General features: G+C 37.5%; 1 protein-coding gene across 1 annotated transcript in view; it reads right to left on the bottom strand.

Annotated features, from left to right (window-relative positions):
* Positions 1-17,699, bottom strand: part of LOC136866382 (BSD domain-containing protein 1) — a 93,930-nt gene that overhangs the window by 46,551 nt on the left and 29,680 nt on the right. Inside the window, exon 4 of the mRNA XM_068226852.1 lies at positions 12,678-12,863. Within this exon, the coding sequence (XP_068082953.1) occupies positions 12,678-12,863 (186 nt within the window). The remainder of the gene's footprint in view (positions 1-12,677; positions 12,864-17,699) is intronic.

A 17,699-nucleotide genomic window follows, 5' to 3' on the forward strand; every position in this document is an offset into this window, starting at 1 on the left:
TTATTTAATGAATGTTAATTTTCAGATTTTGCATTTTAAATGCAGATATTCAGATTTTTCAAGTTAAATGCAGATTTATATGTTTGTAAATTTAGTCAGACAGTTAGGAAAGTCACAGTAGATCAAGCAAAATCACACTCCTAATATCAATGGCATTTGCCATTTTATTATGCTTGACAAAGCGATTCATCAAACTTCTTAATAGTTCATTCAGATGGGAATACAAAAATGGAGCAAGCGGTTTGATACTCTGAAATCCCCTAAGAAAAGGTTTTAAAAAAATGCTAGTTTTCATTTTATAAAAGGGTCTTGGATTTGTTCTTTAATATTTTCACAGGACACTTTCTGGCAACTTAGCATTTGTAACATATGCCTTGATGTGGTGAAATACTTCTAAGGTTCGTTCCAAACAATGAACATTTTCAAGCCATCATACTGTACAAATACTTCAGTGGGAACACTGTACTACCAGTCACTGCAGTGAATTGCGACCGGCGAGCTGGTGAATCTTTGAATAAATAATACATGTTACGCAGGAATGAATTAAGCTCCCACTTTACAGTCATTATGCCTGTTTTTTTGTTTTTTTTGGCTAGTAGCTTTACGTCGCACTGACACACATAGGTCTTATGGCGACGATGGAATAGGAAAGACCTAGGATTTGGAAGGAAGCGGCCGTGGCCTTAATTAAGGTACAGCACCAGCATTTGCTTGGTGTGAAAATGGGAAACCATGCAAAACCATCTTCAGGGCTGCCGACAGTGGGATTCGAACCCACTATCTCCCGAATGCAAGCTCACAATCGCAAGAGCAACTCGCCCGGTAAACCTGTTTTAACAGCTCCATTGATGACATGCAAACCACACACTCCCAGGTTCAATAACTTTTTCCCATCAGGATTTTCTGTCTCCATTTTCACTTCAAACTTCCTGAGAAAGCTCAAGTTCACATTAGGCCCATCCATTGAGACCTGCAACAAGTTTTATCTTTGAAGAGGTTGCAGTCCATGATTAAATTTCTGCAGCAGATCTTGGCGAGTAGCACGACCCAGAAAAGCACTGTTCCAATATCTAAAAACCACTCAATGACTGTTGATATAAAAAAAAAAATCTGACAATGAAATCCATTTGCCCTTCTTGTGTTACCTTACTGAGTGACTCATGAAAAGAAACTACATAGTCGTCACAAGTTTTCAAAATTATTTGTTAATAACTCACCGAAATGTGGTGCAATACAATGATTAATCACGTAGGAATACTAACTTTCATCAAAGGTGAATTTCAATGCAATTGCATTATCTGGGAACATAAGTTTAAATGTATCATGTATATCTGCACATGAGCTCCACTTGTATTTACTAGCAACAACTTTTAATGCCCATAAAATTTCTGCTTTGGCTACTTCATCTTTATTAAAATAAGAAGTAGCACAGTGTACTGACTTTTGACTTTCTATCCTTGCCTCAGTCTTTATTGTTTCTGTTGAACTAACATATGGTATGACAGTGGCATTACAAGAGATCCATATCCAATGTCTACACTTCTTGTTTCTGTTGACTTAGTACTTGACTTCTTACTTCAGTTTAACTAGTGCTAGGTTTGACAAAAAATGATGACAATAAAGGCTGTCTTGATTTAATATTCTGAAGCTGAGTGTGTTCTGGTCCAGTTCTATGCGAATTAAATGCCTGGCACCACATATTGCTGAGTTTAAACTTCTTTCTGCACACATTACAGTAGACTTCAAATTTATTGTCCGGTACATCACTGAGACAATCTACAAACCCTGGATTAAGGGTTGAATCCAGCCACTGATAGTTGAAAGCTGTTTTTTCTTCCCAACTTATCTAATGCATAGCCCTAATCTGAAACAAAAGAAAAGCATGTTAATTGTACACAAAAACTATATCAAAGCACAAATACATTTATCTCAGCAATGTGAAGATACTCTGCTGGGATAAAAATATACTTGTACAGCTTGTCAGGGCCAGAGCCACCACACACTGTTCAGCATTTCAACAAACTCATCTTGTTTTAATGCTGTCATAGCCTGAAACATGTACAATTTCAATTTAAAAAAATAAAATTCAACTTACCTCTCAATTCATCACTTTTCCTCGCTTCAAAGGATTCACAGGTTGCAGTTTGTCATCACCGTCATCAGTATGAATTACCTGACACATAACAAATTTGAGTCAACTTCCCTGACAATCCTGGACTTTCCAGGTCGCTTGGAACCCTGTTGTTTTATACTACCAAGTCCTACAGGACAAATGTCTTCTACTCACATTGATGTTAGTGATTGGAAATTCCCCAATGACATTCAGTTAGCTGATGAACAATTTAATGTACCCTCTACAATTGACATACTGAAAGGGTCAGACCTTTACCCATATTTAATTAGGTCTAGGTGTTTAACCAGAACAAGAATTATCCTGTTTTACAAGAAACTCAACTAGGATGGATTCTACCGGATGCATGCCAATGAAGAGTCAGTACAACAGTACTACATTATTTCAGTCTGCACAGCCCAATGTAGATTCTCAACTTAGAAGGTTCTGTGAGCAGGAAGAAATCACATACGTTCCTCGCAGTAAGGAAGAAGAAACATGTGAAGAGCATATGAAGAATCAGCGAGGGATGAACGTGGTTGTTTCATTGTAAAATTGCCATGGTGAGAAAATCGCCCACCATTAGGAAATCACTTAACAACGCAAAGCATAGATTTCAACTTTCAGAAGGAAAACTATCCAGGAATGCCAGACTTAGAGAAGATTATACTCAATTCATGAAGGAATGCATCGATTTGGGTCATATGCAACCAATCTCCACAAATTCTGACGACAAGGTTCTTAATGACAATTTGCCAGAGAAGGGGATTTTCTACTTACCACACCATGCGGTGGTCAAGGAAACCAGTTCCATGACAAAAACTAGAGTTGTTTTTGATGCTTTGGCCAAGATGGCTACTGGACTTTCCTTAAACGACACACTGTTAGTTAGACCCAACAAACAAGATGACTTGTTTTCCACTGTAATTAGATTCGGGACTCACACTTATGTGATAACTGCTGATATATTGAAGATGTTCCGCCAGGCCCTCATCCATCCAGAAGATTACGATCTGGAATTCCCCTGACAAGCCACTACGTCATTATCAGTTACTTACTGTGACTTATGGTACAGCTCCAGCATCGTTTCTTGCAACAAGATGTCTTACTCAACTAGCCCGTGAAGAAGCAGCAAATTCTCAGCATACTGCTAAGATACCTAACAAACCGAGATATGTATGTTGATAATTTACTCACAGGAACAGACGACTTAGTTGAAACACAAGGGTTGCAAAGGGATTTAATACGTACATATTCTTCCGAGTGGAAGATTCATGTTACACAAGTGGTGCTCTAATCATTCCTCACTTCTTCTGGAGATTCTTGAACATCAAAGATAGACGCAACTTCTCTGCAGGTTTGATCATGATGGAATTAAGACGTTGGGATTACACTGGCATCCGTCGCAGGATACGTTTTAATTTGAGATACATGTTGAGTCACATATGGGCAACATAACGAAGAGAAAGGCTCTTGCTATAATCGCCTCAATTTATGACCTACTTGGTTTATTCTCTCCAGTTTATAATGTCATACAAAATATTCAGGCTACAATTATGGCTTCTTAAACTTAATTGGGACGAAGAATTTCCAGAAGCGCTAAATGATAAATGGCAAGCTTTGTACAGTCAGCTATCACTGTTGAATCAAATATCAGTTCCTAGGTTTATTAAGGTTAATGGTAAAATAACCAGTGTAGAGTTTTATGGATTCTCGGACACCTCAGAGCAAGGATTTGCTGTGTGTCTATATTTACGAAGTGAAAATGGTAAGAGAGAAGTTACTTTCCATTTGATATGTTCTAAATCGAGAGTAGCTCCATTCAAACAAATTTCCATTCCAAGACCTAAGTTACGTGGCACTCAACTTCTCGCAAATTTGATAAGGAAGACACTTCCTGCTTTATGTTTGAGCATAAATTAAATTTATTTGTGGACGGACTCGACGATTGTACTCTCTTGGCTAGCTGCAATCCCTACAAGGCAGAAGACTTATGTAGCTAACAGGGTTTCAGAAATACAAGACTTCACTTCCGACTACACATGACAACATGTACCCTCAGAGCACAACCCAGCTGATTTACTATCAAGAGGAACACACACATCGGATCTGATCGGTAATTATCTTTGGTGACATAGACCAGCATGGCTTATGAGAAACAAAGACCATTGGCCAACTCAGCCAACTTCAATACCTGAAGAATCACTTGGTGAGGAATGCCAAGAAGTGACCTATTTGACAGTCACACAACTGACTGAGGATATAACTGCAAGATTTTCATCATTAATACGACTTCAGAGAGTATTAGGATTATGTCTATGATTTATTCACAATCTAAGAAATTTTCTGTCTAAAAAAAAAAAACTGGATTTCTAACATCCGATGAACTAGCACTCACACTTCACAACAGCCTGAAGTTAACCCCGTCAATAGCCATAGCTACGGAGCTTAAAGAACTCACAAAGGTTTCTACAGTTCAAGCCAAGAGTAAACTTCCTAGCCTACACCCCTTTTTAGACAATACTGCTTTCAACAGGGTGGGCGGCAGGCTTCAATGATCAAAAACATAAAATAATCTTGCCTTCTATGAGTCATTTAGCTAAACTAATTATGCAGCATGAGCACAACCGACTATTGCATGCGGCACCTCAATTAATTAATTCATCTCTACGTACTCCATTTTGGATCATTAACAGAAAACATATCATCAAGAAGATTGTGCATGCATGTATAAGCTGTTATCGCTTCAAGGCTGCAGTGTCTCACCAGCTGATGGGACAACTTTCTAGCTCCAGAGTGCGTCCTTCGCATCCATTCTACAACTGCGGAGTTGACAACACTAGACCCTTCACAATTCGAACCGGTCAGAAAAGCAGCAAGGTAATGGGTAAATGTTATACTGCTGTTTTTATCTGCATGGCTACCTAGGCCATACATATCGAGTTGTCAGTGACTTCCGATACCTTTATCACAGCCCTTCAAAGATTTATGGCACGTATTTTAGGGGTGCTAATAATACCATAGAGGCTATGTACAATCTATTCAAGGACAGCAATTTTCAAAGGGACATGTCTGAATTTTCATCTACTCGTAGTTATGACTGGCATTTCATCCCTGCAGATTCACCCCATTTTGGAGGACTTTGGGAAGCCGGAGTTAAATCCATGAAGTACCACATGCGTAGTGTGACAGGTAACCAGTGTCTTACATTTGAAGAGATGTGCCCAGTGTCAACACAGACTGAAGGCTGTTCGAACTCTCAACCTTTATGTCAGATGCCTTCTAGTCCTGATGACCCACAAGTTCTTACACCCGGTCATTTCCTTATTGGTGGTCCTATTGTAGCACTTCCTTACCCTACCCTAACTGATATTCCTATGAACAGTTTGTCCAGGTGGCAAATGGACTACAGCAGAAGTCCGTTATAGAGAGAATTCATAACGGCAAAAACTTACTCGCTATAGCGGATTGTCGTTATATCCGATTTTTCGTAAAAGTCGGGAAAACCTCATACATATTAAAATTGGTATGAAACGGCAATCAGTTTGTACAAAACTTGTGTTTTCATGGATAATGTCCACACTACGGCTTATATGATTGTTACTTTTCAAAATCCAATATTACGTGAAAGTGTGTTTAATTTAACTCTGAAAAAATTATAGTTTCACTCCAGAGACTTCTGTTGCAAAGTTTCAGTTTTCTTCAAACGGCATCATCTAATCTAACCGTATGTGTATCATGAAAACATATTTCAAGCACATGTAGAGAAATAATAACCTCCACGCTAAAAATTTACATGGGAATAGCCTTTCTGAAATTTAACTAGACGGGAGAAAATATAAACTATCCCCTGAAATCAGCGACGTACTCAGCCATATCTTGAGGTGTATCAAATTCTTACTTTATTTCAGTATATAACATTAAAATTAAGCGATTGTTTACTTCAGCTTTTATTTCTAACGAGTTAACAACTGCTATCGGTCACGTTATTTAAGCATTTATTACAAAATGTGTTATCCTGTTTCATTTAAAACTTTTCTTTAAGGGGCCCATAGACGTGCAATATTATTGCGCAAAATGGATTGTGCAATATATTGTTAGCTGCTCATACACGTGCAATATCGGGGTTTGTGCAATATAACTGATAGTGTGTACTTAATATTGAAGGGTTGTACAATATATTGTGCAAATCGGTCACAGACATACAATATGCGTTGCAATATATAGTCAGTCCATGCCGTTATTTTCTTTGGTGAACATGTTGAGTGACACTGATCTTTGCCGCGTTTTGCGCACCGTGGGCGTAAGTGCCAAAAAGAAGCAGAAATGGAAAAGAAGGACATGGGTCAAACAGTGGTTTCTTTTCTTTTTTTTTTTTTTGCTAGGGGCTTTACGTCACACCGACACAGATAGGTCTTATGGCGACGATGGGATAGGAAAGGCCTAGGAGTTGGAAGGAAGCGGCCGTGGCCTTAATTTAGGTACAGCCCCAGCATTTGCCTGGTGAAAATGGGAAACCACGGAAAACCATCTTCAGGGCTGCCGATAGTGGGATTCGAACCAACTATCTCCCGGATGCAAGCTCACAGCCACGCGCCTCTACGCGCACGGCCAACTCGCCCGGTAACAGTGGTTTCTAGACAGAGAAAGGTACACTCATGAAAATTTACTCACCGAACTGAGAAAATGCGAGCCAAATGATTTTCAAAACTTTCTGTGCATGAATGGTGAATTGTTTGATGAACTTATCGCTTTGGTTACGCCTCAAATCGAGAAAAAGAATACTATTATGCGAGATGCTATTCCCGTAAGTCAACGTTTGTCTATAACCTTACGTTACCTCGCCACCGGGAATACCTTTGAAGACCTCAAGTTTTTAACTGCTGTTTCACTGGCTAAAATTTTCAGGAAAAAGAACAATGTCACATATAAAACGGATAATAACACTAATAAGATAATTTTCAATTCAGATAAGATAGAGAATAAATGTATATTCAATAAATCAGGAATTTACAAATTAACATGCCAAGCATGTAAACAAGGATACATAGGACAGTCTGGTAGAAGTTTGGCTATAAGGTACAAAGAACATGTTAATGCGGTTAAACATAAAAGATATTCGGCAATGGAAGAACACATGATTGAAATGAATCATAAATTTACAGACATTTCCAATGACATGAAATTATTACATTTGGCCAAAAAGGGAAAATTAATTAATGTTTTGGAAAATTTAGAAATTTACACAAAAAAAAATTTTTGAATCAAGTTTAAATGAGAGAAGTGCAGAAGATAACCCACTGTATAGACTAGCATATGATCATTTAAGGAGCAAAAAGAGGAAAAGAAGAAAAACTTGAAGATCCGAAATTTATATAGTATTCTCATTCAGTTCAACCAAAATTTTACGTATTGATCATTTTTTAATATTTCTTTTTACTCTTTGATATGGTGTATTAGGACAATACTTCTTTAAATGGTAAAACAAAAGATTGTGTGATATTGTTTTGTTCTTTGATCTGACCACTGAGGAAGGGAATGGTTGAGATTCCCGAAACATGTTTGGTTTAATAAATAGTTTTTCTTTCATTTAATGAGTGTATTGATCAAGGCAGATTCAAATAAACTATTTTAAATAGTTATATTATACATTAACAACTGCTATCGACCACGTAATTTACGCATTTATTACGAAAACATATTCTCTTCTTTCATTTCAATTTTGCTTTACAAAACAGCAGTTGACGTGTATTACTAATCGACTCCAACATCGCCTTCAAATGTAGACCAGAGAACTAGCAAGTGCACATAGCGAGAAAACTATACCGTACCGAAGATACTTAATCAAACTTTGTGGCAAACGTTTCAGTTTTCTTATTCAATCAGCACTATCTAACCTAACTGGTTCTGACAAAAGTTTGTTAGATTCAGATGGTGATTTGAGTGATGTGGTTGACATCGCTGTACGCGAAGTCCTCAGTTTGTAATCAGATACGATTGATAGTGCGCAGAATGGCAATCTGCATGTCACGACTAATACAATGCAGTGGGAAACCTATCTAATTACGTGGGTCAAATAGAACAGTTTATAGGAAACCCAGGACCTCAGAATGATGCAGTTGGGGAATGTGATGGTGTGACGGTTTTTAAGATTTTCTTTACGGACCAGTTATTGGAACTATAGTTTGTGAAACAAATTTATATGCTGAGCAAAGAATCCGATCTAGGGGCTTATTTCCACTTCATTCCAGAATGCGGGATTGGAAACCAACTGACAAAGGACGAGATATACTTCGTGATTGCTCTTTATATGCTCATGGCTATAATACAAAAGCCTATGTCACAAAGCTACTTTTCTAAAAGCTCTATTGTGTCCATGCCAACTTTGGGTCAGTTATTTCAATGGATGTATCTGAATCAATTAGTAATTTTATGAATTTCAACAACAATGAGGCACTTGATCTATATCAGGGACTCAACAAACTTTTCAAAATTTATCCGATTATGTTGTGTACTACAAACAGAAAATTCGTAGAGAGACAGCGTTTCGGTGTCCAGACTGCAAAGCGGGCCTCTGTGTTGAGGGATGCTTCAAGACGTTCCACACCAAACTCAAATATTAAGGTAAGATACCATCATATTATCCAAAAGAATGGAGTTTTCTAAACATGCATGTGCAAGTTTGATTGAAATCCGTACAACAGTACCAAAGTTGTGCTGCTTTGAATAAAGCCTTGCATGAATCTGGGAAAACTTAAACACTGCGCTCAGAACTCATCCTGCAGCACAAAGATGACCGGGCACTTAAATCCACCGCACTGAGGGGTTAAGCAACGCAGTAAATGGACAACAGCTGTTGCCAACATCGTGCCAGGGATGCCTGTACTCTTAAACCAGTACAGTGGAAACTAACTGTGGTAAACAGAGTTCACGAAGGACCTGATGGACTTATACCGAGTAGTTGATGTTCGCACTCCTAACAGTATGCTTTGCAAAGTAGTGAACAAACTGTGTCCACTACCCACTGAATGATGTAGTGATGTGTTTTCTCTTCTAGATACTTAATTCCAGTATATTTGTGTTGTATATATGTTGATTTGCATTTGTGTATTTGAAGTAACTTGGAACTCTCAGTGACAGCAACATTCAATGACAATGATTTATACAGTCTCATATTTTATATTTCATATTGCATATTTCATAATCTGTATTTACCATTCAGTGTTTTATATTTCATGTTCTTGTTGTGCTAAGTCACGTTCGATATAGGTGGATGGTATGTTTGGACTCAATGTTTCCTACAGTTGCTCCTTGGAGCACTGGGTGCTGCTTTTTCTGGCCATACTTGTACGAGATTAGCACTTCCACTTTTGATACGTGCTGTGCGGATGCCATGTATGTGACGCGATATCTCTTGCCTCAACACGAGGCACAATATATTCTTGTGTATCAATGCCAACCAGCATTTTTTGTATCAAATACAATTTTAAAATTACACTCCACTATTTTATAAACTTGTTTGCAATTTATTTTAACATGTTACCAGAAACTCTACAGCACCTTTAATGTAAACACATTCCTTACAGTTGGCAAACAAATGGAACATGTTAAAGTACTGCATGAGTACCAAATAAAACTTCTAGCAGTCCAAGAAACCAGGTTAACTTCAGAAGTAGTATCCATTATGAGTAACTACAGAATACTGAAGTGTCTACCAGACATAAGGAAGAAAAAGTCAGGTAACAAGAGAGTCCCCAACCATCTTGGGAACAGCCTTCTTTGCTCACACATCTATAACAGATGCCATTACTGATTTCACGCCCTCATTCCCAAGACTTTCGATTCTAACCTTTAAAGGTGAAAACAAATCTTATGTAATCCTCAATGCCCATACTCCAAACAATGAGGGTAACAGAAAGATTCCAGAAGTCCACAAATTTTGGTCTGTATTTGAAAGATAACTATGCAAGTACCTATCATCAAGTAAAATATCAAATGAACAGAAAATATTCAATGAACAAACTGGAAAAGAAAAGAAATATAGGAAAATAGTTGGAGGATATCCAGGCCATTAAAGGACAAACCAGAATGGACAAAGGCTGACTGAAGTCTGTGATTCGTTCAGTCTGAGGTTGATGTCACCCCGGTTCAAGCAAGAAACAAAAAGGATGATGATGATGTGGAGATCACCGAATCCAGCTTGGGGGAATTTCAAATCGATCATGTGGCAACATCCAGTGCCAAGGGAATAGTGTCAGGGTTCAAAAGGGAGCCAATGTGGAGTCAGACCACTACCTACCTAGGGTGAAGATAAGGTTCATACCCAAAACCACCAAGAGAACCCCATTTAAAATCAGAAGACTTACGGGAGACGAGTTGAAAGTCAATCAAGAAATTATGCAGGAGTACCAGAAAAAGCTTGAATCCTTAACTCAATCTAAAGAAGAATCCCCTCTACCATCACTCAGCCTATAATCACTTGGAGGGATAGTCGGCTGGATGTTGTAGTATATTACTGTGAAAATCAGTAAAGCTCACGCAGTGAGAGTGTAATTTTCAATAGCCACTCAGCCTGGCTGTAAGAGAGTTTACCTGTACACTGAAAATCAGGCTTAGAATTAATGTCATTATGTGTGTGAAAGTCACGAATCAAATGCTGTTATATCACGTGCTGTCATCACTGTCATTTTCACTTTCTACTTCACTCAGTGAATTGAATCCTCTGCTAATATTTAAACAACCTGAATTTTCACAATTTGTTCAATTTTAGTATCATGCAAAATATTTCCAGGTTTCTGCCTGTCACTGCCTTCTGTATCTCACACAATAAAACCTCGTTAATATGTTTCTGCAGGGAACAACAAAAAAGAATGTGTTAGGTGAGAAAATGTACTACTGAATATACAAATAAAAACTATCCAACAGGGATATGGAAAAATAGATAAGTTTTCCCCGACATGAAGGCATTTCACATTGTGTATCCGCAGGTACATTGAAAACTACACTTAGCATTTCTAAAGATGAGAGGAACGTATTGAAAGGTATGAAAAACATGAGAGAACAAATATGAAAACCTTTTCTGCTGGGGCTTATAAAATAATAAGTGCACTGAACAGTGTGAATAACCATCAAACAACAAATACGAAAATATGTGCATGGGGCCAATAAAAATATCAAAGTATTATTGCAGTTCACACTCTGTCTAAAACAAATGTTAGAAGAAGCCTTTATTTCAGAGCAGTGGGTTATTATTATTTTCTGGTCACACTCTTAAACAGTGAACTGGAGGTTACACTCGACCAAGTGCAATAGAGAAGAATGGCCGCCATTTTGAATAAACTTCGACCAACTTGAGTCGAAACTCGAAGGTGTGAGTTCAACATTCGCGACCTTTGCACGTTTTAAGATGTGGACACCAGTCCACTTTTTGACATGTTTTAATTTTGATTTTATTAGTAAGGAATTGCACTATTTTTTCCGTATCCATAACTAGGCTCTCATAAGACAAATATGCACCACGCCCGTCAATTTCACATGATTATGTTCTTAATCCAGATATAGGCTACTGTACCACGGAACAAATACACTTCTACATGTACTAAGCGATAATAGCGAAAATTTGTGATGCGACAGGTATGTTTATATGTTCCTAATCCCGATATAGGCTACCGTATCACGTAACAAGTATTCACTACACTTCACTGTACCATTCAACACAAAATAAATTTCTAACTTCTGAATGAAATGCGAAATACACGTACAAATAGGCTCACTGTGTTATTCAGCAATCTCCCTGCTAACTGGCAAGCAAAACTGAACATTCCTGAGACTAATGGCTTGCTTCCCGAAGGTGCAACTTATCCTGTGAAGCTCAGGAATTTAAGGTCTTTTTCCGTAATCACACAACAGTGGCGACGGCTCTTACCCTAGCTGGAAATCAAGTTTCCTTCACAAGCGATGACAAATAACATTTTCAGGGCTAGGAAAAATATGACCGCACTAAGCAGTAATAGCAAAAATTCGTGATGCGATAAGCGAGGTATTTTTATATAGATCTAATACGATGAGAATCGGGAATTCGAATTTACAATGTAATAAGCGGGAAAACGTGTTAATGAGGAATGCACTAACAAGGTTTCACTGTATTTCATTATGCCTGCATTAACTCCTGCAGGGAAGAAACTGGTAGCTCTAGCCTCAAGGAACTACACATAAAAGGAAATATGTTACTAAGATCCACTATGCTTAAGTACACTACAGATGTGAAGTGTCCAGATATCACTTTACTATGCCATATGTGGGAAAGGGTACATAAGGTAAGGAAAAAATAAAAATAAAATTTTCATGAGCTTTTAAAAAGCTAGGAATGTAAATTATGTGAAAGGACAAAGTATAGAGTAAATAGAATGAATAAACCACTTAGGGAAAAGGCAGGAAGAGGACAGAGTTATTTCAGACTATTTAATACATTACACATTCTTAATTGCAAAATATCAAACCATCACTTCCATAAATTCCATCTTAATTTGCCAATTCATAAGTGAAATTTTAAAATATTTTTCTTTACCTGCTCTGGCACTAGTTTGTTGTATTGACAATGAAGTTCAGGACTAGCAGCCATTAGTTTTGATAGCCGTTCAGGAGTCAGCTGGTCCTCCACGATTTCCAGCCATGCTTGGTACTGTGGTTTACTGGCCTCATCGGGGTCAGTCAGGAATGTATTAGGATCAACAGTCAATGCATGAAGTTTTTTCTGAAATACAAAAAGAGAAGTAAAACATTTAAACTATTAAGTTTCTAATTATTTTCTGGTCAAAATAACTATTTATTTTTAAAATAGAAGAGGAATTTTGCATTATACAAAATAACACTTGGGGTAAAAAGCAGGAACAAGACATGGTGATTTGGACTGTCGAATATTTTACGGTCTGGTTGTATAAAACTTTTGATCTGAGTTTAAAGAGGAAAAATGGCTGCCAGTCAAGTTGAACTTCGATTTTCCGTTGTATAAATGCTAATCTAAGATCATCTCGTCTTGATCCAAGTTCAGATTTGACTGCCGAATATTCGTCGGTTAATCTCCTTGAACTTAGATCATTATCATTCATATTAAACATTGAAGTAGACCTGAAGACTTGAGAAGTGTTTCCTTGTATCGTATCTGCGTAAGAATACCGTACCTTAATAATATCGAGGTGTGTTATAAATACATTGAATGCTAGTAGTTAAATAATATTGCTAAAGATCGCTCTATTTTTTCAGAAGTGAGGTTATGTGAATATAATATAAACAATAGCCTACTGCTATACCAACATGTTCTTACTTAGTTTTCTATTATGTTTCAAGTTTACAAAACAAAGCACATATATTTTCTTTAGCAGGGATGTCAGATTATTCCGACTTTTCGTCTGATGAAGAAGAGTTGATTTTACAACGAGCTCCTCGCGTCTTTCGGCACAGACGGAATCCGATTATTGAATTGTGTGAAATGTTCAAAATAAGATTTCGTTTATCGAAAGATTTTGTGGAACGACTGGAACTAAAGTTAAGGGACCCACTACAGAAACCTAGTCAAATAAATTATCCCCTGTCACCCATGTGTATGTTCCTAACAACTCTTAGGTTTTATGCTACAGTAAGTTTTCAAATGGTTGTTGGAGAGCTCTTTAACACTGACAAATCAACGGCTTTCTCTTTCAACTTTGATGTCACCATATTGGTTCTTTTATTTTCTATTATATGTTTGTACCTTGATAGTACAATATCCACCAGATCGCCATTTTCTTTCTGTGTAAAGTTCCTTCCATGTTTACTTCGCGAGATTACAATATTATTTTCTTCTCCTTCTTCGACAGTCACGGCAATTTCGTATTTCATTTGTTGACAGTCAAGGCCAGGTCAATCCCACTATTTAAGTATTATCCAACGGGCCAAACTATTTCGTATTTCATTTGTTTTGCGGTGTTGCCATGTCCAATTTTTTGAACTCCGATTACATTTGAACTACACATGTGTAAACCGAGTTCAGTTTTATACAACGCGATGAAGTCGTAATCTCAGTTCATTTTCAGAACTAAGTTCTTAATTGATCTCCAGTCAGATGTCTTTATACAAACGGGCCTACGTGTTTTAGTTGCATAAAATTAAAATGAGACTGCCTTTTCACTTTTGTATATGTGTTTGAAATTCAGATTTTGTTTCCTCTGTACTACTGTTGTAAACTGATGCCAATTTCATTTGTAGTCATATTATTTAAAATATACATAATATTGAGCAAGCTGACTCATGATCCCAATTTCACAGCTCTGATTCCAATTGAGGTAGTCTATTTTTGAAGGGTGGTCAAAAATCTTGGCTCTCCATGTCACTGTTGTTGGCATGTTAAAGATCTCTGATGGAGCATTCAGTGTCACCCAACAGAGTTAAAATTATCTCAGCCATAGTCTCCAAAGCCATAAAATTCTTCTTTCGTTGCTAGATGGAATGCTGAAATTAGTAGTCAGGTCATCTAGATGGCACCACTTCAGAAGGCCTGCGCTATGGTAGCCAAAATCACCAGCCTCCACAAAATCGCCCCAAAAATAGGATTACAATTATCCTTTGAGCAAACTGAGATCAAGCCCATGAAATCCCTAAGCATAAATAAAGTCTTCATAACCGATAAAAAGAAATTAATGTAGATTTAAATAGCTTGGAAAATTCATCACACACAACTTAAAAGAAAAAGAAACATGGATAAACAGGACTAACAAAATGAAAAAAGCCCAATTTCTAACCTGGTCATGGTATAATAAGAAATGCCTGTCAATAGACACTACAAAACCATAACTCTCCCAGAAGCCATGTATGCTTGTGAAACCCTGTTCCAAATTAAAAATGAAAGAAGAACTGAGTAGATACTCAAAACTGAAAGAAGAATCATCAGAACTTGCATAAATAAATAAATAAATAAATAAATAAAAATACCAGATCAAAGAAGTCTGGAGAATCGTTTCTAATGAAATTGTCTAATGAAAGATTGACCCATTCACCAGCACAATGAAGAAAAGTATCTTGTATTACTTTCACATCTTGCAACTGCCAGGAAAACAGATTTTTTGATAACTAGTGATGAGAAATCTTGAAAAGATGACAGGAAATTTACGAAGATCTCAAAGCAGCTGGACTCGAGATAGCAGATGCAGAGAACAAAAATAAAATTAACATCCTTCTTAATTAAGACTCACAAATTTTCAGCAGAAATGATACATAGAAGAGCTATAGCGATTTCAAATTAAGTGAGAAAATTACGATTGGAACGAATGAAAAAGTAATGGGCAGATCACAAGAACCGAACAGTACAACCTTCAAAGAGAAAGTGAATATGGAACAAACTCAAGTGGACCAATGTGGCCAATAAAGTTAATAATAACTAGCTGAAACCCATGAAGACATGACAGTCAATGGGGTAAATATTTATTGAAAGATTTCCTTACATGCAACATTCCTTATACTTTTTTTTTTACAATTTTCTTTACGTCGCACTGACACAGATAGGCCTTACAACGACAACAGGAAAGGAAATGGCTAGAAGTGGAAAGGAAATGACTGTGGCCTTAATTAAGGTAGGCCTACAGCCCCAGCATTTGCCTGATGTGAAAATGGGAAACCATGGAAAACAATCTTCAGGGCTACCAACAGTGGGGTTCAAACACACTATCTCCCAAATGCAAGCTAAGAGCTACGGGACCCAAACTCAGCAGCCACTTGCTCAGTGCATTCCTTGTACAATTACCTTTTGGCACTATTGCAACTTAAAAAATTGGTCTCTTGACATTGCAAAATTTTATTGGCCATAGCTGAAAATTGGCTGAAGTAAATAGAGACCTTCAAGTCCCTTGAGGTTTACTGATCGTGATGCAAAAGGCCAAGTAAATGGAAACTGATGCCTCTTGAAAGAAAATGGAAGTGTTTTATCGGATATTGTAAAGTCAATTCAAGGGATTAGAGCTCTCTGTCCAGCTTTATCTCCACTTATTATTTTCAAATCTAAACAATATTCGTACACAGTTCTTACAATTAGGTTCTAATCTGGTTCCGTTTAGGAGCTACCAACAAACGTACAGATTTCTAAGGAGCATACTTGCAAAAAATCAGCGAATACCTTTTTTTTTTTGGTGGGTTTGCCCGAATATTATTATGTAAGCAGCATATTTTGAAGATGGGTCTAAGAGAAGATTATTCAATACAATTATAAATAAACGTTTGGCAATAAGCATGTGGCAAAACAGGCAAAACCTTTATGAAATCTTCCCAAAGAACAATAATTTTAGCACTAGAAGGAATGGAATGTCATTACCTATGATATATTTTAGAAGACAATTCACACACATTACGAATGACTATTTGCTATTGGGGCTTTATCCCATATTGAGCCATGCTAATCAAATATCATCAGCTGCTTAGGAATTTGATTTTAATCCAGACACCCAATTCGCATTTAAATTTAGAATGTATATTTTGTAAATTTTCAACTGCTGGACAACGAAACAGCAACTATTGCTGTCCACATTACTGATATAATATGAAGCCCTAAATTGAAGCATATTTTATTACATATCCTAAATGATTTTCTAGTACCCCTGGACCATCGATAAACAAAAGCATCTTCGACAATTGTGTTGTTTTGTTGGAGGACGTCAATGACTTCATTGAAAACTGAAAGTTGTTCCTGGTTTGTTATGAGGACCACATCAGCCAAATCAAAATTAGCACATTAATATGAGACACGGAGGATCGATTCACTTCGCTAACTACCAGAACGGAAGAAGTTCACAGCCTCAGTGTTAAAATATCTTTGAAATCACTCAAGCTAAGAAATATACGGAGAGACGACATGGAGAAGGAAACATTTAAATTTATCTGAAATCACTTCAGGCTATCAAATATAGGGAGAACTACGGAAGAGACAGTAAAATTGCGCTGAACAGCTTCTTCTCGGCCAAGCAACCTGCTACAACACAGACTGGAAGGAGGCTCATCAGGAAGACATCTGACTGTGCATGCATGCTTACCCACTTTCAACTCCTCTTTCGTGCACATGCCTCAGTGCTCTCACAGTTCAGGCAGCCTTGAAGTACTGATGAGCGCTTTGGCCAATCAGATTGCAACATGTTTTAAACAATTTAAATACATATGGCCAGAATTTTTATGCTTTATAAGACACACTGCAAATCTACAGACTAAGAGCTTTTGTCAGAATGCTTTACGCTGTCACTCGGTTCAGTCGTTCTCTCAAACTCGCTGCAGCAAAAATCAGTCTAGTGTTTTAAAAATTAGATATGTTGTTGAGTCATCAGTCCATAGACTGGTTTGATACAGTTCTCCATAACATCCTATCCTATGCTAATCTTTTCATTACCGAGCTCGATAGCTGCAGTCGCTTAAGTGTGGCCAGTATCGAATATTCAGGAGATAGTGGGTTCGAACCCCACTGTCGGCAGCCCTGAAGATGGTTTCCTGTGGTTTCCCATTTTCACACCAGGCAAATGCTGGGGCTGTACCTTAATTAAGGCTACGGCTGCTTCCTTCCCGCTCCTAGCCTGTTCCT

The sequence above is a fragment of the Anabrus simplex genome, chromosome 3, assembly GCF_040414725.1.
Source record: "Anabrus simplex isolate iqAnaSimp1 chromosome 3, ASM4041472v1, whole genome shotgun sequence".
Taxonomy (NCBI): Eukaryota; Metazoa; Arthropoda; class Insecta; order Orthoptera; family Tettigoniidae; genus Anabrus; species Anabrus simplex.